Here is a 25400-nt window from a genome sequence, read left to right as displayed (position 1 = left end):
CTGGTTTAATTAAACTGGGGATTTCAAAAAAGTGGCCTTTATTTTCCAATTTCTATAGCAAAACCAGCCATAAGTGAACATGGGTGCTCTTCAATATTTTTCCAGTATTAAATGAAAAAAGACCTCTGCCCCAGCCCACATTTCCTTTGTTGAATGAGTAGAGAAGACTGAGAAGTATCACTCACCCGTGATGTGGTTTGTCCCTTTTCCAGCCAGTGTGTTGGTAATAAAAGTCACCTTTCAGAGCTTTGGTCCCTGTAATGCCCGTCTTTCCTGTGTCCAGGTATAACCTTTGCTACTAGGCAGTCCTCTGGAAGATTTGTAGAAGGTTAAAGTGGAAAGGGACTTGGAAGCTCATAGAATCCATGCCTCTTCTTTTAGCATCAAGGAATTAGAAGTCCTGAGAGATGAAGAATGTTGTCTTCCAACTCAAACCATTTCTGAAGCCATTTCCCTGTTACTGCATTGCCCACAACCCTTCCCCATTGCTATCCTCATCCTGCTAATGCTGTTTTTAATGACTGAGAGTCTGATTTTTCTCTGGCAGCAAACATTTTGCTTCACAGATTCCTACTTAAGGAAGAGAGGGGCTCCTCATTGTCACTGTACAGAGCAGGCTGGTCAGCTTTACACAGGTGTCAGATGAACCGTCACAGCCAGATTTGCATGTTGGCCTCAGGAGGGCTTCAAGGTCCAACATCTCGACGTAAGGAGCTTTTCCAGTTCTTTCATGCTCAGATAACAGTGCTAACAGCAGCTGTTTCATCCCAAATCCCTATTTGAGGTCTTAACATCTATTCCATTTTGCCAACAAGGGTTATGCTGTTAACCCTCTGCACCGGATTTAGAGCTGACTGAGGCACTGCCTAGAAGGGTGAGAGAGACTAGAGCAATGAACCATCGCTGATTCTAGCACAGAATACTTCCCTGATACAGCAGGACTTGGCGTGCCCTTTAGAAAACAAACAGGTGTTAACTTTGAAATCATTACACATCTCCCTGCCCAGCTTTAAATTAAGTGGAACCCTGACAGCTAGCTTTAAAACACATTGATGGGCTGGGCACAGTGGCTCACACCTCTAATCCCAGCATTTTGGGAGGCCAAGGCGGGCAGATTACCTGAGGTCGGGAGTTCAAGACCAGTCTGACCAACATGGAGAAACCCCGTCTCTACTAAAAATACAAAATTAGCCAGGCATGGTGGCACATACCTGTAATCCCAGCTACTCAGGAGGCTGAGGCTGGAGAAGCGCTTGAACCCAGGAAGTGGAGGTTGCAGTGAGCCAAGATCGCACCATTGTACTCCAGCCTGGGCAAGAAGAGCGAAACTCTGTCTCAAAAAAAAATTTAAAAATGCATTGATGGCTGGGCGTGGTGGCTCATGCCTGTAATCCCAGCACTTTGGGAGGCTGAGGCAGGCAGATCATCTGAAGTTCGAGACCAGCCTGGCCAACATGGTGAAACCCCATCTCAACTAAAAATACAAAAATTACCCAGGCATGGTGATAGGCATCTGTAATCCTAGCTACTCAGAAGGCTGACACAGGAGAATCAAGAACCCAGGAGGCGGAGGTTGCAGTGAGCTGAGATCACGCCATTGCCCTCCAGCCTGGGCAACAAGAGTGAAACTCCGTCTCAAAAAACAAACAAACAAATGCATTTAACTATTCCTGTGTAACAAATTATAAAGGGAAGCTGTAAAGTAAAGGTTTTTCTTATCCAAACAGATTGCTCTTCTTGAAAACAGCAGCCTGTGGTTATGTCAGAGATGCAAACACTGCTGAAGGCTACAGAGGGAAGCCGGTACTGGCTGCCGTTGAGGCTAAACACTGGGTGGGTTTTTGAAAGAGCTAATGTATTCCAGAAGATAACTCCCTTTGCCAGCCAGAGAGAGGAAGCCAAGAGTCCATCTTCCTTTCTCCCTAGCCCTGTGAACTATTTTGGACTGGGGCTGGAAGTAGCCTTCATCCCTACTGCCAGATGGGCTGAGCGTGAGGCTGGAAACGTGAACAGCTGGCACAGCAGAAGCTGGAGTAATACTCATTGCCACAAAGCTGGGCCTGCAGGATCAAGTCACAGTTGGCCAGCTCTGGCTGGTCGATGCAGTCCCTGCCAGGGTCCCTGGGCTGGGCGGTGGGTGCTGCAGAACAACAAGGGAGAGAGAAGGTGGTGAGGAAGCTCTGTGTATGCTGAAAATTCTCACCTGCCATTTCATTTCCTTCAAAGGAACACAGCATTATAACTGCCAGATTGAAAACGAAGTGCACTTACCCTGTAACCTTTTAACCATACGTACAAACTCTACGAGGGATGATGATTTCTACCTGTTTCTTGGCCTCACTTCAACATGCAGTGGTCCTCCCATTATTATTTGTGGCCTCAGCCCACTGAATAGCTCTTCCTAGACTCCCAAATATTTATTGACTGGATAATTAAACATCTCTTGAAGTTAACTCCTTATGTTTGAGACCTGAATTACTAAATGACAACTGTTCTTGCCTCTGGATTGGGAGAGCAGGTAGGATCAGCCTCAAGTAAAATTTTGAGTTAGCAAGAGCTCTGTTATCTTTTCCCTTTCTCTGCTGGGTTCCTCCAACCATCAAAGTTTTGTCCCTTCAATATCACCAGCTTATCTTAGTCACCTGGGTCCTCATCCTTCCAGTTTTTCACTTTCCCCAGAGGAAGCAATGCATATTAGACAAGGTAATAGGAAAACAGCCCTGTTAACGGTGGCTCTAATACTAACTACACTGAGAACAAAGCCCTTGTTTTCTCTCCCTCTGAATTTACTAGGAACGTCTGTATCTGATAACTCCCTATTAAGTTTCATTCAGCTGGGTGTGGTGGCTCATGCCTGTAATCCCAGCACTTTGGGAGGCCGAGGCGGGCGGATCACGAGGTCAGGAGATCGAGACCATCCTGGCTAACACGGTGAAACCCCGTCTCTACTAAAAATGCAAAAAATTAGCCGGGCGTGGTAGTGGGCGCCTGTAGTCCCAGCTACTCGGGAGGCTGAGGCAGGAGAATGGCGTGAACTCGGGAGGTGGAGCTTGCAGTGAGCCGAGATCGCGCCACTGCACTCCAGCCTGGGCGACAAAGCAAGACTCCGTCTCAAAAAAAAAAAAAAAATGCAAAAATTAGCCAGGCATGGTGGCGTGCCCCTGTAGTCCCAGCTACTCAGGAAGCTGAGGCAGAAGAATCGCTTGAACCCAGGAGGCAGAGGTTACAGTGAGCTGAGACCATACCACTGCACTCCAGCCTGGGTGACAGAGCAAGATTCTGTCTTTAAAAGAAAAAAAAAAAAAAAAATTTCATTCTACTGCTTCATCTCTCTTCTGGAAGGGGTTCTTAAAACTCAGCTGACTTAGACCAGAGTGGTACCTTCCCTGAAGTCAGACCTCAGGCAGCCAGAGAAAGCTTATCTTTCTCCTCTCTCCCCTTGTTTACTCACAAAATACCACTAAAAGACTGTACCTAGCAGCGAACAACCTTACAAAGGTTTGGCATATTGGTATAACCAGACTATTACCTACCTAAATTTATATAGATAATAAAGCCATTAATGCATATTGTTTCTAAAAATCTGTAACTTTGGTATCAACTCTGAGCTGGTACAGCCCAAGACCTATTATAGTGGGAACTCAGCATAGTGATTAAGCACACCAGCTCTGGACCCAGACTGCCCGGGCTCAATCCGGGCTCTGCCACTTGCCAGCTGGGTAACTCTGGGCAAGTTGCTTAAGCCCTTTATGCACATTTCTTCATCTGTGAAATGGGACTAATAACAGCAACCTACTTCACAGCGATGTTGAGAAGTCCTCCCAGTAGAGCTACGTCCCTTTTACCTCAGCCTGACCACCCCAAGGCCTCCTACCCTGGTGCTAACATTGAAATTCAATGTGCCACCCAACCATGAGTAGGGCAGGGTTAGGCAGCCTCACACCGTATGACCCAACAAAAAATGAACAGAGGAGAGCAGCCAGCAGAGGACCGGAGGAGAGTGGCCAGACTGAGGCCATGTCTGTCCCATCTGGGACACACATCTCAGGCCATTTCAGCGTGGTGACCAGGTATCAGGCAAGTTTCTCATTGTAGTTTGGTTTTCCATATAATCCCATCTGGAGCTAATCGCAAACATAATGTCTAGGTCCTCTTGACAGTTCTCTCACTGTGAATCTGCATTTTGCTTTGTCTCACAGCCTTGATTTGGTTATTATGTAGATAAGGTCAATTTTCTGGACATGATACAGGTGAAAAGTAGTCCCTGGAGTGTGGTGCTTTCGCCAATGTAACTCCATCATTGTGCAGGCAAGCACTTAGTCACCAAGTATCTGAGTGTCGCGGCTTTTGTAGCTCGGTGAGCAGGAGGGAATGGAGGGAAGAACGAGTTTTAACGCTCCCGTTCACCGAGCTGCGAGCGGCGGGAACATTTGTCCCTGTAACACCCCCTTGGGGCTCCGCGGTTGCTGGCATCTCCGAGTTTTCGGGCGCCACCATGTTCCCCTTGTCTATACGTTAGCACCCAGCGCGGAAGCCGCCTGTGCCGTGCGCTGAGCGCGGGGCCGCCACGGGTGCGGGATCCGGGTCAGTCCCGCGCCGGCAGCGCCAGCGGAGGGCAGCCTGCCCGGCCAAGTGGGCGGAGCGAGGCCCCGGACAGAGGTCAAGGCGGCGGGCTGGCGAAGCGGCAGGAAGGAACCCTGTAACCCTCCCTCCCGCTCGCCGAGCAACAGGTGAGAAAAAAGCCGCTGGGCAACATTTCCAGCCACAACATGAGCACCTAGTGATGCCAAGCACTGAGCTGGGCCCTGGGGAGGCGATCTCTAAAGAGATCATAGACAGCCGACAAGTCAGTCCCACTCATAAAGCAACATTTCAGCCAGACCTTCAAACTTCTAGTACTGGCCAGTCTCCACCCTCAGCCTGGCAGCCAGGAAGAAGCCAGGCCTGCCCCTCTGAGTGTAACCGTGCTCCTGGCATGGCGCTGCAGCCCTGATTGCCAGGAATGCCCAGAAGACCAGGCAGGAAGGGCCCTGGCACCTCCGAGCCTGGCATACTCCCCCAAGGTCTGTATCAGGCCTGTGAGAATTGGCAGCTTGGCCCGAGGTACCACTCTGTCTTCAGTCCCTCAGTGAACAAGAACCAAGGACACAAGGAAGCACAGGCTGGGGGGCGAGCAAAGCCCTTTCCCCCTTTCCCTCCTGCTTATTTGAACATATCTCTTGTAAGTGTGAACTCTGAACCACAATCTGTTTCATCAGTTCTGATATGCACTTATTTTCACATCTCTCAAGTTGGTTTGCATCCTAATTGATGGTATCAGAATTGTGTCGTTTCACTGGCAGCATTTTTTTCTTGGTACAAAAATGATGCATCTTACAGGCAATTTGGATTTGTTGAAGTATGATAGAGTAGTAGCTAGAGGAGGTAAGGCTACAATATCAAATATCAAATGATGCAAGTAAGATTCCACTTAGGTACAAGTATAGTAATTTCGTGGGGGTAAAAAAAAAAACATGGGGAGTCAAAAGACATGGGCTCTAGTTCCAGGTAGGCCACATTTGCGGTGTGACCAGTGGAAACACCACTTACGCTCTCTGCATACCTGTCTCATTTGTAAAATGGTGATGATAATCCCTGCCCTTTCCTTTCTGGGTTATATGGTCAAATGGCCATAAAGGTACTTTTCAGCCACAGAACCACCTTTTTGCCACCCTGATTACAGTGGACAGATTTTAGTGGTCTGCCTTAAGTTTTAAGTTTTATAATGAAATTCCAGTCAGTCATATGTCTCAAAATCGGTGAGTCTGAATGTCCTGCATGCATTAATGTCTATTAAGCTATCTCCAGGGGCCCAGCAGAGCATCATTTCCTTCGTCTCCACTACAGCCCTCTCAGGTGGTGGAGCAGCCCCACTGTAGACAAGAGGAAAATGAGGCTCAGGAAGGTAAGCCCCTTGCCCCAAGTCACACTACCAGCAACTGGCAGGGTGAGCCAGGATTCAAACCAGAGTCCCTCAGACTGCAGAGCCAGCCCTCGAGAACCAGTAAATCTACTGGGGAATGTCCTTCCCATCCCCGGATATAGACCTTTCCTACCTGGTGAGACCACCTTCACCTCGGTGCTGCGGCTGACTGCCTGACTCCCCTGGTAGGCGCTGCATGTGTAGGAGCCCTCATCCCTGGCCCGCAAGTTGTAAATGAGCAGCGTGCCATCTGGGGACTGGTGGACACGGTGGCCATCAGCCTGCACAGGTAGCCCGTTCCTGGAGGAGAGAGGACACTGGGAGAGCCATCGAGGGCCTCTGGAGGCCTGGGAGACAGAGGGAAGAGGTAATCAAAGGCCATTCCAGAGCCAACCATTCCCACCCCTTGAGAGCAAACAGGTGGAGGACAGGGAGAAATCAAGAATGACCAAGGTTTCTAGGTTGGGTTACTGGGTGATGATGGTGCCCCTCCAACCTTGGGAGATCCAAGGCTGGGGTGAATGGCGAGGTTGTTTTCTGCTATTTCAAATTTGGGGTGCCTGTGAGATAGCAGGAGGCCTCAGATTTGAAGTCTGGAGCTCAAGAGTCCAGACCCAGATAGTGTGTCAGCATCGCACTGATGCAGCGAAGTGCATGTCTATGAGGTGGTCCAAGTCACACGGGGAGAAACCAAGGACAGGCCCTGAGGCACAGCAGAAGACAGTGGTTCCTGGAGCCGAGGGAAGGGAGAATTTCAAGAAGGAGCATACGGCAAGCAGAACAACACTACAGGTCACGTAAAGACTGCAAGGTGTCCAGTGGAGTTAGGGAGAGAGGCAGTGACCTTGGCCAGGACAGTGTCCTGGAACAGGGGCTGATGTGCAGCCCCACTGCAGGCCCTGAGAAGTGAGCAGGGAGATGAACAGGCAGAGGCAACCAACATGGACAACTGTAAAGGGGACACTATGTCAGCATAGGGTCTGCAGGGACATAGAGGCTCAATGGAAGGTGGTTGTGAAGAGGGGAGTTCTATGCATGTTTGCTGCTGGAAAGATCCAGGAGAGGCCAACATGGAGAAGCAGGCCTGACAGGCTGATCAGGGGACGGCTGGACTGAGCCCACCAGTGGGGAAACCTCTAGCGGCTCCCACCGCCTTCCCTGGGCTCAAGGCCACACAAGACACAGATGCCCTCCGCAATCGCGTCACCTCTCCCAGCCAGTGCACAGGCCGGTTCCCATCCTGGTGTCCTCTCTCAAATGCCCACCTTTGGCACTTGCTGCTTCCTCTACCAAGAACATCCTTTGCCATCCTTAGCTATTAAGGTGCAGCCAAAGTCATTTCCTGGCCCTCTTCCTTGACACTCCTCTGTGCACAGACAGCAGTTGCAACAAAACACATCTGGAGCTCCTGGGACGCTGGGCCATCTGCCTGGGAGTACTCTGGGGCTCAGGTGACCCCAGGATCCCCAGAACCTAGCCTAGTCCTGGCACATTACAGGGAAGGAGGAGGCAAAAAATGTCTACTAAATGAATGGACAAATATAAAACCAATTGATCTAGGGTAAAAGACCACCAAAGTCCCCAAAGCTGTGTAGTCCAGTGGTTCACAGCTCCAGGAGAGATTTTGCCACCAGGGGACATTTGGCAGTGGGTCTGGAGCCATTCTTTATTGTCATGACTTTGGGGAGGGTGCCCCTGGCATCTAGTGGGTAGATGCCCTGGATGCTGCTAAACATCCTGCAAAGCACAGGACAGCCCTCAGCAACCAAAACTTACCAGCTCCAAACTGTCAGCGGTGCTGAGGTTAGGAAACCTTAGTGTAGCCCAACCAGCAGAGAGCCAGTGGCCCTACAGAGCTTTGCTCTGTAGGGATGAGGGTGCTGCAGCCCTCTCCCCTGGCACCAGGCCTGGAAGCCAGAATGGAAGCAGTGGTGACAGTGACATCCCTGGCAGAAAGGTGGACACCCACACCTGAGGTTGTGAAGGTCTGGGGACAGGGACAACTTGGAATAGAGCCTTTACCTGGACCACCTGATGTTCACACTTTCTCCTGCTACCACACACAATAGCCTGGCGGTATCACCCTCTGGCACTGTCACAGTAGGCAGCAGTCCTGAGATTGTCAGCTCCCCTGGGCACAAGGACAAGTCATTGTCAGCCACTATGAAGATCCTGCCCTACCCATGCCACCTGACCTCAAAGGCCACTCAGGACTGCCGCTTTACCCAGAACTCTGAGCTGGACCCATCGCTGGTCTTGGTCCTGCCCATTGAAAGCAACACAGGTGTAGAAGCCGCCATCTTCTACAGCCACTCGGCTAATGACCAGGGAGCCATCAGGCTGCAGCTGGTGTCTGGGGACCAAGTACAGCCAGTTGGCTCCAGCCCAAGGAGCCTCCCCTCTCCTCCAGCTCTGTCCCTCGAGCATGGGGTCAGGGAGGGAACACAAGGTCTTCTAGGTCCCTGGTGAGAGGCTAAGCATCCCCTAGTGTTTGGTGGGGTCTGACGGAAGGACTATTTGGCCTCAGACTTTACACCTGCAGCTGCTGGCGCTTTCAGTGGTGCGATCTCAGCTCACTGCAACCTCTGCCACCCGGGTTCAAGCAATTCTCCCTCAGCCTCCTGAGTAGCTGGGATTACAGGCATGTGCCACCACGCCTGGCTATTTTTGTATTTTTAGTAGAGATGGGGTTTCAGCATCTTGGACAGGCTGGTCTTGAACTCCTGACCTCGTGATCCACCCCCATCTCAGCCTCCCAAAGTGCTGGGATTACAGGCGTGAGCCACTGCGCCTGGCCGAAAATGTCTGGCTTTTAAGCTTAACTGTATAAACCATTTCAAGTTTTCTGATACAAAATTTCGGTTTGGGTTTCTAGTTTTTGCTATACTCATTTAGTGGGCTCAAATACTGGTTCTGCTGCTTATAAGCTGTGTGATGTTAAGCTTCTGTGTGTAAAATGGGGGAAAAACAGCACCTGCTCAATATGGCTTTTTTGCAGGTCACGTGATAGAGAACAAGCCTCATACTCAGTGCCTGCTCAGTAAAGGGTAGCCATTATGGTTATAGCTGGGAATGTGTTCTGACTCCATTTTCTTCTTCCGTCATCACCTCTGTTAGCTGGCCTCTTATTTCTGTCCACTAACCACATTCTGGAAAGGCCCAGAGACTCAAATGTTAGCCAACCCAAGGAGCCCTTTGCCCAGCTGCTCCATCTCTCGAGAGGCCCTGGAGTCCGGCTCAGGACTGGCCATGACAATGCCCTAGCAGCTCCCTTCCCTGGTGGCCTCCATAGGATAAGGTGGGGCTGGAGGCAGAATAGGAGGAAGGGGAGAGGAGTCAAATAAACCTGGGAGAAGAGACAGGCTGCCCATCTCTCTGCCACTCGATGGCTGGGGGCGGGAAGCCTTCGGCACGGCAGGTCATCCGGATCCGCTGGCCTGGACTGGCATCCACCACCCGGGGCTGGTTCTGGTCCAAACGCAGCCTGCCAAACAAGCAGCCCACAGCACAAGGGGCCCTTGCCGCTGCCCCCGCCTACTCCCATGGGCACCTCTGCACAAGCCTGGTGGCTTCTTCTCCCTCTCCAGCCAGATTCAGCTTCCTAACATCCCCTGCCTTGTTCTGGTTAGGAAATGGTCAATAACTACCTGGGGTGAAGTCTAAAGCTGCCTCCCCACCACTACCACTCCCTGCCCGTCCACCATAGCTGGCCAGACACACCCACCAGCCAGGATCCCCATCTGTCACCCCCCACTCTGCACATTTGCCACTAGGTCTTTGAGTTGGGCACCCCCTCCGGTCCTCCACACCCCCTCTGTAAACTGAACCATTCCTCAAGGCCAGCTCAAGATGCTCCCCAAAGAAGCCGGCTCAGGCCCTCTAGCTCTGTGTGCCCTTCCCTTCCTCAGTTCCTGAGTCCTGAGCCTGTGGAACTGCACCGTTCCCAGAAGCTTCCTCCTCAAGAGGCCCAGCTCTGGGAGCCCTGTTTTTCTAGGCCTGGCCTCCCAGAGCCCTGAGCAGGGGCTGGCAAGGCCTGGTCACAGCAGACGTTCCCCTCCTTATCCACTGAGACCCCCGGCCCTGGCCCTGGCGTGGGGGAGGGCAAGATGGCATTGCTGAGTTCTTACCTGTTTGCAGGCTGTGGGTGTGAAGAAGGGATGGCCCCCAGGGGCCCAGCAGCCCCCGCTTGGCCAAAGTCCTGAGCTGGGTCCCTGGGCTGAGGGAAGCGGCTCAGCTCAGCCTCAGACAGCACGGCCATGTCACCCCCTGTCATGAGGCCAGGAGAAACAAGGTGTGAGCTGTGAGGAAAAGGGAGTGGAAGGAAGAGCGGGCCATGAGACCAGCAGGGACTTACGGAGAAATGAGGGCCACAGGGTGGTCCCTGCCAGCAGGAGGAATTGACTCAGAGAGACACCCTGGGCCCCTCTAGCGTGAGGCAGCCCTCGGTCAGGCTCCCCATCCTGGCCTTCCCACTCGGGCCCCTGAGAACGCACTGGTGGATGGGGTGGGGACAGAGACCTATGATGCGAAGTTGGATCTTCTGGGAGTCACGGCCTGGCCGGGTGCTGCCACAGCTGTAGGTGCCCGCATCCTCTGCCTGCAGGGGGTGGATGATCAGGGAGCCGTCGGACTGCAGCCTGTGCCTGAGTGGGGTGGTGTGGGGGGACATGAGCTCTGGGCTCCCAAGGGCAACAGTGAGTCTTCCCTCAGCCTCGGTGCTCGTGCCAGAGGGGACCAGAGTCCACAGAGCACTCTCCCACCCCAAGTGAGGCTGGGGGAATATGCTTCAGGGGAGGCTATCACACACACCTGTCAGAGGAGGTGGAGGGAGCTGTCACGGGAACCTGTCAGAGGAGGTCGGGGGGGCTGTCACACACACCTGTCAGAGGAGGTCGGGGGGCCGTCACACACACCTGTCAGAGGGGGTAGGGGGGCCGTCACACACACCTGTCAGAGGGGGTAGGGGGGCCGTCACACACACCTGTCAAAGGAGGGGGTCTGTCACACCTATCAGAGGAGGTGGGGGGACTCTCACCCACCTGTCAGAGGAGATGGGCTGGCCATCTTTCTGCCAGGCAGCCTGGGATTCCGGGGCAGTGTCGTCTGAGCAGGAGAGCCACACCAACTGCCCCAGGGCTGCCTGCACCAACGAGGGCTTCATACCTGCCAAGCTAATCCTGGAGAGGTGGGAAGTAAGATCTGCTGACTGGCATGAGCGCCAGGACCAGAATCACCCTAAGCAGTGTGTTCCATGACAGACAGCTTGGGGCCTATCCTGTCACAGGCACTTTTGGGGCTAGAGGGTCCCTATGGGAGGCAGAGCCCCAGAAGCCCATGGATTCAGGAATCCACCCTCCCCAACCTGCCCCCGGCTCCCCCAAGCATTGCTGCCTCAACCTGTTCTTGTAGCAGCAACAAGGTAGGTGCAAAGCCCAAGGGGTGGGGAGAGGTCGGGAGGGACGGCACACACCAGGTTCATGTGGGGGCTAAACTACACGCTCAACCCATGTGGAACACAACGTTTTTAATTTTGTTTTTAACCTTCCCAAATCCTTCATTAATATGACCCAGTCCCGAGTCATCTTGACCAGAACCCACACCTGTGAGGTATACAGGGCAGAAGGTAATGCCACTATTTTACAGGTCAAGAAACTGAGGCTTGGAGAAGTTGGGTGACTTGCCAAAGGTCACGAAGCCAATAAACTTTTCCAGCCAGACAGGCCCTGGGGTATACTGGCGAGATCTGATGGAGAACCCCGGAGCCACCATCTGCACAGATGTCTATTAGACATCAGAGTAGTCTCAAGTCTCTGAAGCCCCAGCTTCTCCATCTGTAGAATGATGGCAACAAGGCCCACCAGGCAGGGCTCTCGGGAGAAGCAGAAGTTAGGGATGGGGAGGGAGGGCCGGCTGACTTCAGGGGTTTAGCTCCAACTGGCATGCTCCTTGTCTGGGCGTCCTAACCCCCTCACCTGGGGAAGGTGGGCCTCACCTGTAGGAGGAGCTGTGGAAGGGTGGCGCTGGTGATCCGGCATCTCCACCCAGTCCAGGGGCCCTGGACCCAAGCTCCTGCCCCCATGGCCATTCTCCAAAGGCCTGGGTGTGGGGGGCCTCCCCTGGCCCAGGCTGTTGGTCTTGCCGCCAGAGACCACCAGAAGGCCAGGGCTTTCTCTGCACCGCGGCCCCTGTCCTGTGCTGGCTGGGTTCCTGCTTGCCTGCAGGACTGCTGCCGCCACCATCCGTGTGGGTGCTCCTTCCAGAAGCCCCAGGCTGGGGACGACGGGGCCCATGGAGAGATCCCTGGCAGCTGCTCATGCACTCTTGCTCCGAGGCAAAGTTATTGGCATTGCCATGGCAGCCGCCATACCAGAAGCGGTTACATTGGCCCACAGAGGCAACGAAGTACCAGCGGGCAGCCCAGTCTGCGCAAGAGCCATGGGCACTGGGCAGCAGGCACCGCACGGGGTAGGCTGCGGGGCACGGGTGTGATATAAGTCACTGAGGTGCCCAGTACTAAAGCTGCACCCTCCATCCTCTCAGCCTCCGACTCAGGAAGCAGGCCCTTCCCCATTTATAAAGCGTGTCTACACCCCTGTCTGGGGGCCTGACCTGGCCCTGGGATCCAGGATGCTTCCACCAGAGTCTGTCCACTGTGCAGACCTGCCCCCGGCTGGTGCCACAGCAGCCTTCACCCACAGAGCTAGAGCCTCTGGGAGGTGAGGGCCAGGGCTCCCTGGGCCGGCTCCCTTGGACCTTTGGCCTTCCCTGCCACCAGACCACCTGGAGTCACATGCGAAGTGAGCCCAGAGGGTGACCCTGCCTGCTTAGCTTGTGACAGGGACACAGACCTGAGCCACCCAGGGCGTGTGAAGATGCCCAGCAAGGGCCTGCCCTTGTCCCCAGGATGCTGCACTGACTGGCCACTGAGCCCACCTCCAGCGCCCAGCCTGCCATTCCAGCAGCCCTCGTCAGCATAGCCTGACCCATCTCTCCACATTTAGACATGACCATGGGTGCCTCCTGCGAGCCCTGACCACAGCCCTAGCCCGGCTTTTGAGGTCCTCGTGATGGTTCCCAGCAGCTCTACTCATTCATCCAGGGCTGCAACCTCAAAGACCTCCCTGCCCCCTACCCTCCCTCCAGCACTCAGCTCCTGCTACTCCACCCACATTTCAGGCAGAGTCAGGGCACCCCTGCCCATCCCGGCACTAACTGCCCTGCACTAGCTCTGCCTCAGAAGGGGCTGACTCCCAAGCACGACACTGCCTCCCAGCCCCTTGGGATCCCCACCTCCCACCCTCCCCAGTTCCCAGAAGCAGCCAGAAGGCCACAGGTTCAAACTGCTGGATGCGAGAACACTCTGGCACTGCTCTCTGGCCTGGCACCTAGCAGGCAATCAACATTTGTGGTAGGAATGAATGAAAAACTGAGCTGGTAGGAAGGTCTTTGGTCCTGGGTGGGGGCTGGAGGCATGGTGGGAGCAGAGTCTACCTATCGAGAAGGAGGAGAGGGGGTGTCCACTCACCATGGCTGGGCTGGCCCACACAGCCTTCCCCAAGAGGACCGGCTGCAGTGGCCACGTTGTCATAGCAACAGCCAAACTGGGAGCCCCGGCACTCACTGGGCTCATTCTGCTGGGCGTGGGGCTGGTGGGTGTTGTGGACCTGGGGAGGAAACCCATGATTGGGAAGTGGGCAGTGGATATGGCCATTGTTGGGGACTCTGGGCTGCCACGGGGAGGATGGCAGGAAGGAGGGGCCAGAACCCCAGCCCAGGGGAGACCAGAGGCCAGGAGAATATTGGATGAAACCCCTGATCCACCCCAGGCCCATCTTTGAAGCCCGGTGCCCTCCAGAGGATGACCCAGGCCAGCAGGTTTGCAGGGACCTCCTTTCTCCGAGGCCAAAGCGGCAAAGATCCTGGGTCACAGTGACACTGAGCAGGCTCACGGGCTGGCCTCCTGCTCCCCTCCCCCAGGCCAGACACTTACTGTAGAAGCCACTGCCCTTGACCTGGGCCTGCCCCCGGTGCTGTCACCGCCGTACGACTTTGTGCAGCCAGCGTGATGGGGCCCCTCAGCGACAGATACCCTGTCAGGGCAGCACCCGTACCTAGGCAGACATCACACAGCCCCCCTCACTGCCCAGCCTGCCCCCACGCTCCCTGCATCCCAGGACCCAGGCTCAGAGGCTCCCCATGGTGGGGGCTGACAGGGTGGGGACCCGGGTGGAAGAGGATGTGTCCCCATGTGCAGGGCAGGCCATTTTGTGTGCCGCAATCTCTGCCTAAATCCACCGACTCTTAGCAGCTACCAGGGAGGGCAGCCGTAACACAATAAATGGTGGCTGTGCCCCTCATAACTGGCAGAGCCTCAGTTGCACAGCCCACAAAACCAAGAAGGGGGATGTTCATCCGAGCCTGACCAAATGTCAGTTCACAGCGGGGGTTACAAAACAGCAGCAGATGGGAGACAGGGCAGAAGAGGGGGTTCAAAGGAACCCACCATTTACTCCACACCCACCCACCAGGTGCCACCAGGCAAGGTGAAAGGAGGAAGGGTGCCCGGCGCCCTCTCTGTGCCAGGCATGCTGTGATGCACTTCACCCTCACAAGAACCCCATCATGATTGTCATCATTCCCATTTCTCAGAAGAGGAACCCAAAATCAGAGAGGTTAAGTCACGTGGCCCAAGTCACCCAGCACATAGCCGGTGAGTGTCTGAGCTGGGAACTGCCCTCAGGCTACTGGCCACAAAGTCTGGGCCCAGAAGCACCTGGTCTCTGAGACAGCACATTGGGGATGCGTTCAGGGCAGGCCATAGAAGGAGGAGGGGCAGAGGGAGGGCACCTGGCAGGAGTGGGATGACTCAGACCCAATCCATAAGGCGGGAGTGGCCGGGGCTGTTAGGAAGATTGTGAGGAGTTGGTTGGCCCTTGTCCAGCCTTTACCGTGGGTTCCCTGAGCCTGGTTAGATCTGAGACCTAGAATCGCACCCAGAGCCTTCTCGGAGTCTCAGGCTGTGTTTCCACACGCTGACACTCTGCAGCAAGGTGGGAGTTTGTGTCCCCACTTGGGACATCAAGAAACTCAGCCACAGGAAGCCAAGTCCCCAAGATCTCATGCTCAGGGCAGCCCAGGGAGGAAAGCTTGGGCATCCTATTCCTGAGCTCTGCACACCCACCCCAGCCCTCTTCTGATCAGAGATGTTGGCCCACCCACGGGGTCCCACCTTCCCTCTTTGACGGGGGAGGAGGAAGACCTGTCTCCAGCACCCACCTGCTCTGCTGACAGGGGGCCCCAGGGCAGCCTTGCCACTGAGGCCCGAGAGATGCCGTGTGGCCATCGGGGCAGCACCCGTGAGGACTGTGTCTGCAGTCGTGGGGCCCTGAGCCTGACCGCAGGGGTTGCTGGTATGGGGGCTGCTGCAGAGAGGGAGCGGGGCCCAGGGCTGACAGGTGGGTGCCTTGGTCGCCCCTGGGGTCACCTCGTTCTCCCCTGTGGTCACCCCTGGCTGAGGGGTGTTCCTGGGCTGCCCACCACTGGCCTCTGGAGTCTAGAAAGAAGAAGCAAAAGACACACAGTGCATCCACCTGGCTCCTCCCCTCCACCCCTGTCCATGTTGGACCCACCTTCCTCCGTCCCCTGGACCATTCTCTCCTCCACCATGGCTGCACCCAACTGTGACCCCCACACCCCCATGTACCATCCACTCAGACACAAAAACTACAGGGCTCTGAGTGGGGGATGGGACCAAGCTCTCACCTGAGGCAGGGGACTCCTGAGGGCCCAACGGCATCCAGGGGTTGCTGGCGGGGGTGTGCACATCCTGCATGCTGGGGACCTCTGCAGGGAGCCAGGAGGTCCATGTGGGACAGAGAGGGAGGAAGAGAGGATGGACCTGAGCTGTGGCCAGCCCTGCCCAGCACTGGCTTCTACCCCACTGCCCAGGCAGGGCCTGGGAACCCGAGACAGCCCAAAGGAAAAGGAGCATGACCCGGGATTTCAAAAAATGCCCAGCCACTCTTCAAAAGTCTCCAGTCACACAGAAAATGCTCATCTTTTTTGAGACAGGGTCTCTGTTGCCCAGGCTGAGGTGCAGTAGGCTGATCATGGCTCACTAAAGCCTCAACCTCCTGGGTTAAAGTGATCCTCCCACTTCAGCCCCCTGAGTAGCTGGGACTACTTTTTTTTTTTTTTTGGAGAGATAGGGTCTTTCTATATTGCCCAGGCTTGTCTCAAACTCCTGGGCTCAAGTGATCCTCCTGACTCAGCCTCCCAAAATGCTGGGATTATAGGTGTGAGCCACTGCACCTAGCATGAAAAATGCTAATCTTACATGTTCAGCAAAAAGTACCAGCTATAAAATGTGCATGTGTTATGATCCCAGCCACATAAAACAAAAAACAGAACATACTTTTTTAAAAAATTGGATTGATGAAAGGCAAACAATCCAATTAAAAAGTGGGTAAAGAACTTAACGCATTTCTCCAAAGATGATATGCAAATGGCCAACAAACACGTAAAAAGATACTCAACTTCATTAGTCACCAGTGAAATGCAAATCAAAACCACAATGAGGTCCTGCTTCCCACCCACTAGGATGTCTATAATCAAAGAGATTGAAATAGTGCGCTAAATACCACCAACCTGTACACTTTAAAAGGGTTAACTGAATGTTATGTAAATTTCACCTCCATAAAAAAATTCCATATTTAAAAAAATTGGATGAATAGACAAAGGGATAGAAAGAGACTAGATAATGAGCGAAGCACAGGCTCCCACCCGCAATCCCAGCACTTTGGGAGGCCGAGGCAGGTGGATCACTTGAGGTCAGGAGTTTCGAGACCAGCCTGGCCAACATGGTGAAACCCCATCTCTACTGAAAATACAAAAATTAGCTGGGCGCAGTAGCACACACCTGTAATCCCAGCTACTCGGGACGCTGAGGCAGGAGAATCGCTTGAACCTGGGAGGCAGAGGTTGCAGTGAGCCGAGATCGCACCACTGCACTCCAACCTGGGCGACAGAGCAAGACTAGGTCTCAAAAAAAAAAAAAAAGAAGAAGAAGAAAGAGACTAGATAATGAAAACACAAATATAGCCAAATACTAGTTGTGGGATTGAGATAGTGTGTACATGGCTGCTCGCTATGCGTTTCTTTCAACTTTTTGGCATGTTTAAAGTTTCTATCATATTGTTCAACTTGTAAATTTACAAAAAATCACTGTGCCATTAGGATGGGTGGTTTTTATGGTATATGGATTTATTTAAACAACATCCCTAAAATTTTCAAAAACATTTTTCGTCACAAAATATTGTTGGAAAATGCAAATGGATAAGTAGATAAAATTAGGACAATAAGAATTTTTTTTAATGCTACATAAGAGAAAACCTGTAGGACCCCCCCTGAAATCATGCCCATAGTGAAAGCTGCTCTCAGTGCTTGGGAGGCAGGGTGCCCTTCCCTTCTATTTGTGTGCTTCAAATTTTCCAAAATAAGCATATTACTGTATAATGGAAGAAAGTTATAAAGAATAAAATAAGTGGGCCAGGCACAGTGGCTCACACCTGTAATCCCAGCACTTTGAGAGGCTAAGGTGAGAGGATTGCCTGAGCCCAGGAGATGAAGACCGGCCTGGACAACATAACAAGAGCCCATCTCAACAAAAAATCAAAAAATTAGCTGGGCATGGTGGCCTGCACCTGTGATCTCAGCTACACAGGAGGCTGATGTGGGAGGAGCCCTTGAGCCCAGAAGGTGGAGGCTGCAGTGAGCTGTAATTGTACCATTGCACTGCAGCCTGGGCAACAAAGACCCTGTCTCAAAATAATAATAAAGTAAATTAATATTCCATTCCCACATGGACTCCATCTTGCCAATCCCTAGAAATATTTATTTATTTTATTTTATTTTATTTTTTAATCTTTTTATTTTTGAGATAGAATCTTGCTCTGTCACCCAGGCTGGAGTACAGGGGTGTGATCTCAGCTCACTGCAACCTCCACCTCCCAGGTTCAAGTGATTCTCCTGCTTCAGCCTCCTGAGTAGCTGGGATTACAGGCACAGGCCACCGCACCCAGCTAACATTTGTATTTTTAGTAGAGAAGGGGTTTTGCCATGTTGGTCCTGAACTCCTGAGCTCAAGTGATCTGCCTGCCTCGGCCTCCCAAAGTGCTGGGATTACAGGCGTGAGCAGTTGCATCCAGCCCCCAGGAATATTTAAAACAATAATTTGGGGTTGGAAGACTCCAACAGATATGTGGTAAAATCTATTTCTTTTTTTTTTTTTTTTTTTTTTTTTTTTTTTGAGACAGAGTCTCACTCTTGTTGCTCAGGCTGGAGTTCAATGGCGTGATCTCCGCTCACTGCAACCTCGGCCTTCCAGGTTCAAGCAATTCTCCTGCCTCAGCCTCCCAAGTAACTGAGATTACAGGCACCTGCCACAACGCCCAGCTAATTTTTTGTATTTTTAGTAGAGACGGGATTTCACGTTGGCCAGGCGGGTCTCGAACTCCTGGTTTCAAGTGGTCCTCCCACCTCAGCCTCCCAAAGTGCTGGGATTACAGACTGGGATTAATCCTCACCTGGCCCTTTTTCTTCCTTTCTATGTGGGTCCTGCTAGTCCCTGGGACAGGCTTAAGATCACCTCTTTTAGAAGCCAACAAGGCCCTGGGGAACAGACTGGCTCCACGGAGAGCTGGACCCCTGGGAGTCCAAGGCTCTCCTGCTGGTGAGCCCCAAAGACCAGGCCCCAGCTGAGGCACCAGGGGCCCTCCGGATGGCCGAGCTCCTCCACAAGGCCCCACCACCACCCCTTCCACCCTCTGCTTAGCTAGCAAGCACCCCATGCGGTCAGGCGTTGTGCTGCACGACCACCACGGTCTGGAAAGTCGCTCTTTTTAACCCCACTGTGCAGATGGGCCAACTGAGAATCAGAGAGGTGGGGCACTTGCCCAAGGCCACACAACTGGTCAGCAACGGAGTGGATCGGAACCCAAGCCTGCTGTTGACTCTGAGGCCACTGGTTCTTAGCCACACCTGTCACATGTCTCATAGAAATTCTGCCTTCCTTCATCTCAAGGTCCCTACAGCTCATAGAGCCCCCATCACAAGTGAGTCAAGGCCAAACATGCCTCCCTGCAGTATTGGGAGGCTACCCACCCACCCCCATCCCCAGCTCACCACAACCCACACCCTTCCTCAATGTGGCATCCTCACACCACACAAACACTGGCCTCAGTGCCCTTTCTCCAGCAGGCCCTCATGCCTGTGAGGCTCCTTTCACAGTGGGATGGGGATGAAGGGAAGAAGACAGAGGCAGAAGTGGCATGTGGAGACACTCCTTCCTGGACTGCCTCCTTCCCTCAGCACACAGTCAGTCACTCAGTCATTCAACAGACATTCACTGAGTACCTAACTGTGTCAGGTAAGTTCTATGGGGGTATAAAGAGGAATATGGAAGTTGGGGACCCGGTCCTCAAGAAGCTTATAGTGGGTAGGTCTGACAAGCCGTGTACAACCACAGCAGCGCAAGGAAATGAATCTAAGGGTCCCACAGAAATGACAGCATGCTATGGGGGCCGGAGGGGCAGGGGCATGCTACTGCTGAGTGGAGGAAAGCAGGGCTGCCTGGTGGGCTGCACACCAGGTGGGCCTTAGAGATGGCAAAGGGTTCACCGGGGGGAGACATGGGAGAAGTGGGGTCCAGAGGGATGACACAGAGCGGGCAGAGGCCCCGAGGCAGGACATGCTTGCTGGGTTTGTAGCGAGTGGGAGAGAGGTCAGGCCGGACTCCTCCCTGCCCTCCTGTCCTTACCCTGGGGGAGATGACAGGGCTGCGTGTTACAAGGCTCCACATCCACAGGCTTGGAGTGCTGCAGGCTCCCACAGTGGCTGGGCGGCCCAATGGCACAGATGACCTGTCGCCTCCGAGTGCCCGAGCTGCAGCTCTTGGAGCACTGAGGCCCACGGGTGGGAGAGAGAGAGACGCTGAGGGTGAGGCTGGGGGCGGGGACCCACATGGAGAGAGGCAGGGGAAGGTGCCCAGTGGCGCGTGTCAGGTCCAAGGACGGCGCTCGGGTGCAGCCACCTGCCAGAGACCAGGGTCAGGCAGCAGGTGTGGGGGTGGAGAGCACTCACTAGACCCCAGGTGCCGACATGCCAGGCCTGGTCACTGAGGAGGGGGCAGTCCTCATGCACACAGGGCTCAGTCAGAGGGGGCCGGTCTTCCAAGGAGCACGCTGCGGTATGGAGCAAAGAACCCCTTTCACCCCGGCAAGTAACGCTCCGCTTCCGGATGCCAGTGCCACAGCTGACAGAACACTGCAAGGACAAGGCTGTCAGCAGAGGCTCGGCCTTGCCCCGAGGAGCCACACCAGTTCGGACAGCTAGCGGCCCACCAGCCTGGCGTGGAGGCAGATAGCACCGAACTGCCCATGTCCTTCCCAGGCCCAGAGAGGCTGAGTCAGTCCCCTGAGGTCACACAGCCTGAACCATGGCTACTGACAACAGACTGAGGTTGTCACCCATTTGTATTTTCCACCCATTTGCAACTTGAATATACGTAGGTGCTAGAAGCAATGACTGACAGCCTAGACACTTCCAGCTCCTCCCTTGCCCCCAAACAACACACCCAGCTTCTTCCTGCCCAGGCGTTTCCCGCCCTGCCCTGGGATCCTGGAGAAAAAGGAAGAGCCCTGGACCAGTCATCCAGACACTTGCTTCTGGTCCCAGCCTTGGCCACAGCTTCCAAGATGACCTGACCGGTTACTTTACCTCCCAGGACCTCGGTTTCCACAGCAGAGAACAAGACCCCAGCCCTTCCCTGCTGCTACCCAGGTCCAGCACCAGCCCCATGCGGGCCAGGGGCCTGACCTCTCCCCAGGGCTCCGGGCTCCAGGCTGCGCAGCGCTGCAGGTTGCAGGCCTGAATGGCAGGGGGCTTCCCAGGCAGCCCGGCACACTCAGCCTCCTCCACGGCCTCCTGGATGCCGGCCCCGTCAGACGAGATGCAGTACACGGAGCGGGACTGGGAGCCTCCTCCACAGGAGGCCGAGCAGGGTGCCCATGGCCCTGCCTTCCAGCTGGCAGGAGGGGGAATCAGGTAAGGCTGGCCCAGGAGCATGGGCAGAAACCCAGCCCTGAGGGTTTCTGCCCTCACTCACACAGGTGGCCTGAGGACCCCCACCCCAGCCCATCCTCTGAGCCTCCAGCCTGAACAAAGGCTACGACCCAGGCGCTCCTTAGCATCCCCACCACCGGGCCTGGCTTTCTGAGCGCTCCCCACAACTCGGGGCCCTGCGCCTCCCCGTTGGCTTTCCTGTCCTCAACCCTATCCCCCTTTCTCCTTCCCACCAGGTCCCTGTCTCCCAGTCAGACTCCATTCCTCTCGGTCTGACCTTAGTCAAGGGGCAGCTCCTGGAGAGGCTGTACTCACCCATGCGTGGAGCGGCTCTGCCAGGCCCCGGGTGCAAGGACCCAGAGGAAAGAGCAGCCCTGTGGCCCCATGCAAAGCCAAGCCCGCCACCATCCCAGGAGGCCCGCTGCCACCAAGGCCAAGCGGTGACGGGGTGGCACCAGCCCTGCGGGGAGCCTGTGACCTGCAGGTTACCTGTTCCCACACACTCGCTGGGCCCCAGCAAGGCGCCACGCTCCAGGCCGGTGCAGGTAAGAGGTCCTTTGTGCACGAACAAAGGCATGGCCGATGCCAACAGGCCCTTTGGCCTGACCCCTGGCCCACCCCTTGGCATCTGCCAAGCCAAACCCTCTGCTGGCTCAGACAGACAGGGACCTCTGGAACCTTCTCCAACCCTCCTGCCACCAAGCCTGGGTGTTCTGAGTACTTCGTGGTCACAGGAGAGCAGAGAGACCAGCCCCGGGCTCAGGCCTATTCTCTGCCTCCCCCAGGAATAGCTGCCACCTCTCCCACACCCCAGCCACAGTGTAGGGGGCCCTGGACCCCCACCTCTTTGTTCTACACCTAAAGTAGCTTGGAGGCCCTGTTCCCTTCCCACCCAAGTTCTTGGGCCTCATCATGGGTAGAGGGGCTGGCAAGGTCTCACCGCTTGGTCTCCGGGCAAGGGTGAAGATTGCAGGAACGCCGGTCAGCTGGCCGTGGCTGGCGCTGGCACATGTGGTCGGGGTAGGCCTCATGGTCGATGGTGCAGAACACCAGGCGGGACTGGTGACCTGCGCAGAGGCCCAGCCATGGCGGGCAGACGCCAGTCAGCATTCACCAAGCGCGTTCCCCGGGCCAGGCGCCATCCTGCACTCACCCCACAGGTCATCCCCATTCAGTCATCCCCCCCGAGGCAGGTGCCACCACATCTCCAATTGGCAGATGAGGAAACTGAGGCTCTGAGGGTTTTTGCTGTGAGTGAGAGAGCCCTACTCTGGCACCTGATCACTGACCCCAGGCCCAGCCTCCGGTCCTGAGGGAGTCTGTCTCCTATGAGATGCCGCTGACTCTGGGAAGCCCCCTCTGGTTCTATTCGCTTAGGCTGGGGTCCTTCATGGAGTCCCCCAGATCCCTGGGTTTTCCTCAAAGCGACCCCCATAACACGGAGATTTCCCGCCTACTTGTCCATCTCCCCAGTAGGGACTGCCTTGAGGAGAGGGCTGTGACTTGCCCACCTGTGGCCGTGGGATCCAGCCCACAGGGCCCACGCCCTCCCCTGGGCCATCCACGCCCGCACCTCCACCACACTCCGCGCTGCAGTCACTCCATGAGCCGTGGCTCCAGCTGAAGCCGGGGCCGGGGCCGGGGCCGGGGCGGCGCAGGGGCAGGTGGTACTCATAGTGCACACCGGGGTTGGGCTCCTGGCTGATGAGCTGTCACGGGAGAGTCCTTGTTGGGGTCTGCTGCTGGGGAGCACTCCCACACCCTCCGCAGCCCCACAGCCCCCTGCCAGCCTCAGGCCCAGAGCCACTCAACCCCCCATGTACAGAGCTTGGCAGCCTCTTGGGAACCACGAGCTGCCCACTCGCCCTCTCTCCCCACACCCTCACTTACCTCGATGACCAGGGGCTCTGAGGTGGGGCCCCGGGCATGGAGCCGCTCAGGGGCCAGGTCCCCCTCAGCACCCCGCTCATAATGCAGGATGGTGCTGGCTGCTGGCAGGGCCCGGGCCGCCTCGATGGTCCAGTGCCCATTGAGGTAGTATTCCCCACGAACATTCTTCACAGCTGCGCAGAGGAGACTGCCTCAGTCAGCCAGAGGGGGCAGTGCCGCACCTCCCCCTGCAGCCCCAGACCTGCCTAGGACATAACCCTAGGCTCTCACCCAGGAAGTTCCTGCTGGCAGCAGCCTCCTCGATGAGGATGCTGGTGGCACCCACGGGAACTATGAGGATCTGGTTGTAGCCTGGGGGCAGAGACGCAGGTGCTGGGGGTGCTGGGCTATCCCTCTCCCGGCACCACTCAAACAGGACTCCAAGTGCCACGCAGCACAGAGTGGGGGCAGGGAGGGTACACAAGAGCCAGACAGGGCCGAGCTGCTGGGAAAGGCAACCCTGGCAGAAGAGGCCGCAGTACAAAAGCCAGGGTGGCGGGAAGGCTCAGGGCACCCGGAGCACACTGGGAGTGGGAAGGGATGGGGAGGGCATCCAGGCGGTGGCAGCAGGAGATGGGACTGCACGAGCGGGCACGGGTCCTAACCAAAGGCCACAGGGGGCCTTTCAGATGTGACCTGATATGATCAGAGCCTTCCAGTGCCATGAGGGCCACTTGGCCTGGAGTCTAGGCCAGAGCAGGGACAGGCAAGGAACGGACAGGCAAGGAAGGGGGCAGGCAACAGCCCCTTGTCGGAACCACCCCCACCTCGGCTGAGGTCATTAGCGTCAAAGGTGCCTGCGACGGGGTAGCAGGTCGTGCCGTCACCCCCACACCGCAGACACTTGTCCTCCTGCTTGGACGAGTCCAGCTCGTGATCACAGCCGACAACCTGTGGGCAGAGATGCGGGAGGCAGGGGAGACGGCATCATGGCCACATCAGGCCTTGGGCCCTGTCGCATCCTAACCCCAGTACCCACGCAGCCCAGGGAGGATAGGGTGGTCAGGAGTGATTCAGCCACCAGCCAGGGGACTGGCCTGTGGCTGACAATCCACTTCTCTGTCTGCTCAGCTCCCATCTCCCCTTCTGGTAATAACGCCGTTTTCCTTGAGGGGCCACGTCTCTCCTGCAGAGTTTGAATGGAGCTCCCCAAATGTGGGTTTGGGAGGTTGGACTGGTTCAGGGTAAGTCCCAAACCAAGGTGAATCAGAGACAACCCCCGGTGGCTAGAACTCCTGGGAATGAGGCCCCCTTTCCCTGGGAATTCCCTTTCCAGGGAGCAGAAGGTCGGAGCAGCTGGCGGCCACCTCCACACCTCCAGGGAAGAATGGGCCGGATCCTGATGCTGGACCCAAGGAGAGGAAAGCAGAGTGGCACCTCATTCATGCACCTGCGGCTGTCCCTGCTGTTTGTTTTTCTGAAGTTGGTTTTAGCCGGATTTCTGCCACCCAGAGGGTTTCTCTTATTGTAGGGCTAGCGTTCTCCAAGGATGAAGGTGAGGGGCCATAGGGCATCTGTGATGCCTGCAAGGTACCCTAGGAGCTGGGCTTGGTGTCCTGGTAACTTGAGAAGACACCAAGCTCATGGCAGCTACCTGGGCCTATGGGTGATGGACAGGGAAACACCCGCACTGAGCCCCCAGGCAGCCCGGAGGCACGGAGGGGCTGGGGCACCACTCACCCGGCAGCTGCCATCCACACAGACATCCCTCTTGCCAGGCTCGCAGGGCGTCCCATCAACCACAGCCTCCCTGTGCTTGTAGTAGAAGTTCTCCCCCTTGGGAATGCAGTTCAGTTCACACTTGTTTGGGGCTGGGGTGGGCAGGAAGGCAAGACTGAGATCCTGAGGTTGATGATGCCCCTCCCCAAGGCCCAAGGCTTACCCTAGCAACAGGAAAGCATGGGTCAGAAAGCCCTGCAGCAGGCCCCGCAGAGCACAGATCCCCGCCCCATCCCCAGGAGAAGGGACCGTCTCCATGAATCTGTTGCACCTCTAAGGATCAAGTCGAAGAAAAATCCCAGAATCAGGAAAAAGTGAAACACTTAAAGAAGTCTACCTCAGCATTATTTACCACAGCTGAGGTGGTTACAACAGGCTACTTTTTTTTTTTTTTTTTTTTGAGGTGGAGTCTCGCTCGTTGCCCAGGCTGGAGTGCAGTGGCACGATCTCGACTCACTGCAACCTCCGCCTCCCTAGTTTAAGCAATTCTCCTGCCTCAGCCCCCCTAGTAGCCGGGACTACAGGCACGCACCACCACACCCGGCTAAGTTTTGTACTTTTAGTAGAGATGGGGTTTCACCACATTGGGCAGGCTGGTCTCGAACTCCTGACTTCAGGTGATCCACCTGCCTCAGCCTCCCAAAGTGCTGGGATTACAGGTGTAAACCAC

General features: G+C 55.3%; 1 protein-coding gene across 8 annotated transcripts in view; it reads right to left on the bottom strand.

Annotated features, from left to right (window-relative positions):
- The window catches only part of PAPLN (papilin, proteoglycan like sulfated glycoprotein), a 112086-nt gene that overhangs the window by 73744 nt on the left and 12942 nt on the right, over nucleotides 1-25400 (bottom strand). For 3 of the 8 annotated variants that reach the window (XM_055360832.2, XM_031001530.3, XM_031001532.3), the window contains 23 exons: nucleotides 24692-24822; nucleotides 23779-23902; nucleotides 23243-23323; nucleotides 22973-23145; nucleotides 22656-22791; nucleotides 22023-22149; nucleotides 21572-21637; nucleotides 20837-21044; nucleotides 20102-20284; nucleotides 19779-19920; nucleotides 15725-15805; nucleotides 15239-15515; nucleotides 13953-14073; nucleotides 13488-13626; nucleotides 11955-12432; nucleotides 11002-11139; nucleotides 10481-10605; nucleotides 10090-10228; nucleotides 9309-9446; nucleotides 8188-8315; nucleotides 7985-8093; nucleotides 6096-6262; nucleotides 5-2140 (listed from right to left, as the gene is read on the bottom strand). In XM_055360832.2, the coding sequence (XP_055216807.2) occupies nucleotides 1971-2140; nucleotides 6096-6262; nucleotides 7985-8093; nucleotides 8188-8315; nucleotides 9309-9446; nucleotides 10090-10228; nucleotides 10481-10605; nucleotides 11002-11139; nucleotides 11955-12432; nucleotides 13488-13626; nucleotides 13953-14073; nucleotides 15239-15515; nucleotides 15725-15805; nucleotides 19779-19920; nucleotides 20102-20284; nucleotides 20837-21044; nucleotides 21572-21637; nucleotides 22023-22149; nucleotides 22656-22791; nucleotides 22973-23145; nucleotides 23243-23323; nucleotides 23779-23902; nucleotides 24692-24822 (3581 nt within the window). In that variant the 3' untranslated portion in view covers nucleotides 5-1970. Of the gene's footprint in view, nucleotides 1-4; nucleotides 2141-6095; nucleotides 6310-7984; nucleotides 8094-8187; nucleotides 8316-9308; nucleotides 9447-10089; nucleotides 10229-10480; nucleotides 10606-11001; nucleotides 11140-11954; nucleotides 12433-13487; nucleotides 13627-13952; nucleotides 14074-15238; nucleotides 15516-15724; nucleotides 15806-19778; nucleotides 19921-20101; nucleotides 20285-20836; nucleotides 21045-21571; nucleotides 21638-22022; nucleotides 22150-22655; nucleotides 22792-22972; nucleotides 23146-23242; nucleotides 23324-23778; nucleotides 23903-24691; nucleotides 24823-25400 lie in introns of those variants that run through there. The other 5 variants (XR_010130784.1, XR_008671187.2, XM_055360833.2 and 2 more) reach the window with 3 other exon arrangements.

Source organism: Gorilla gorilla, chromosome 15 (genome assembly GCF_029281585.2).
Source record: "Gorilla gorilla gorilla isolate KB3781 chromosome 15, NHGRI_mGorGor1-v2.1_pri, whole genome shotgun sequence".
NCBI classification, from domain to species: domain Eukaryota; kingdom Metazoa; phylum Chordata; class Mammalia; order Primates; family Hominidae; genus Gorilla; species Gorilla gorilla.
Note: the sequence above shows the minus strand (reverse complement) of the source record. Positions and strands in the feature narration are given on the sequence as shown.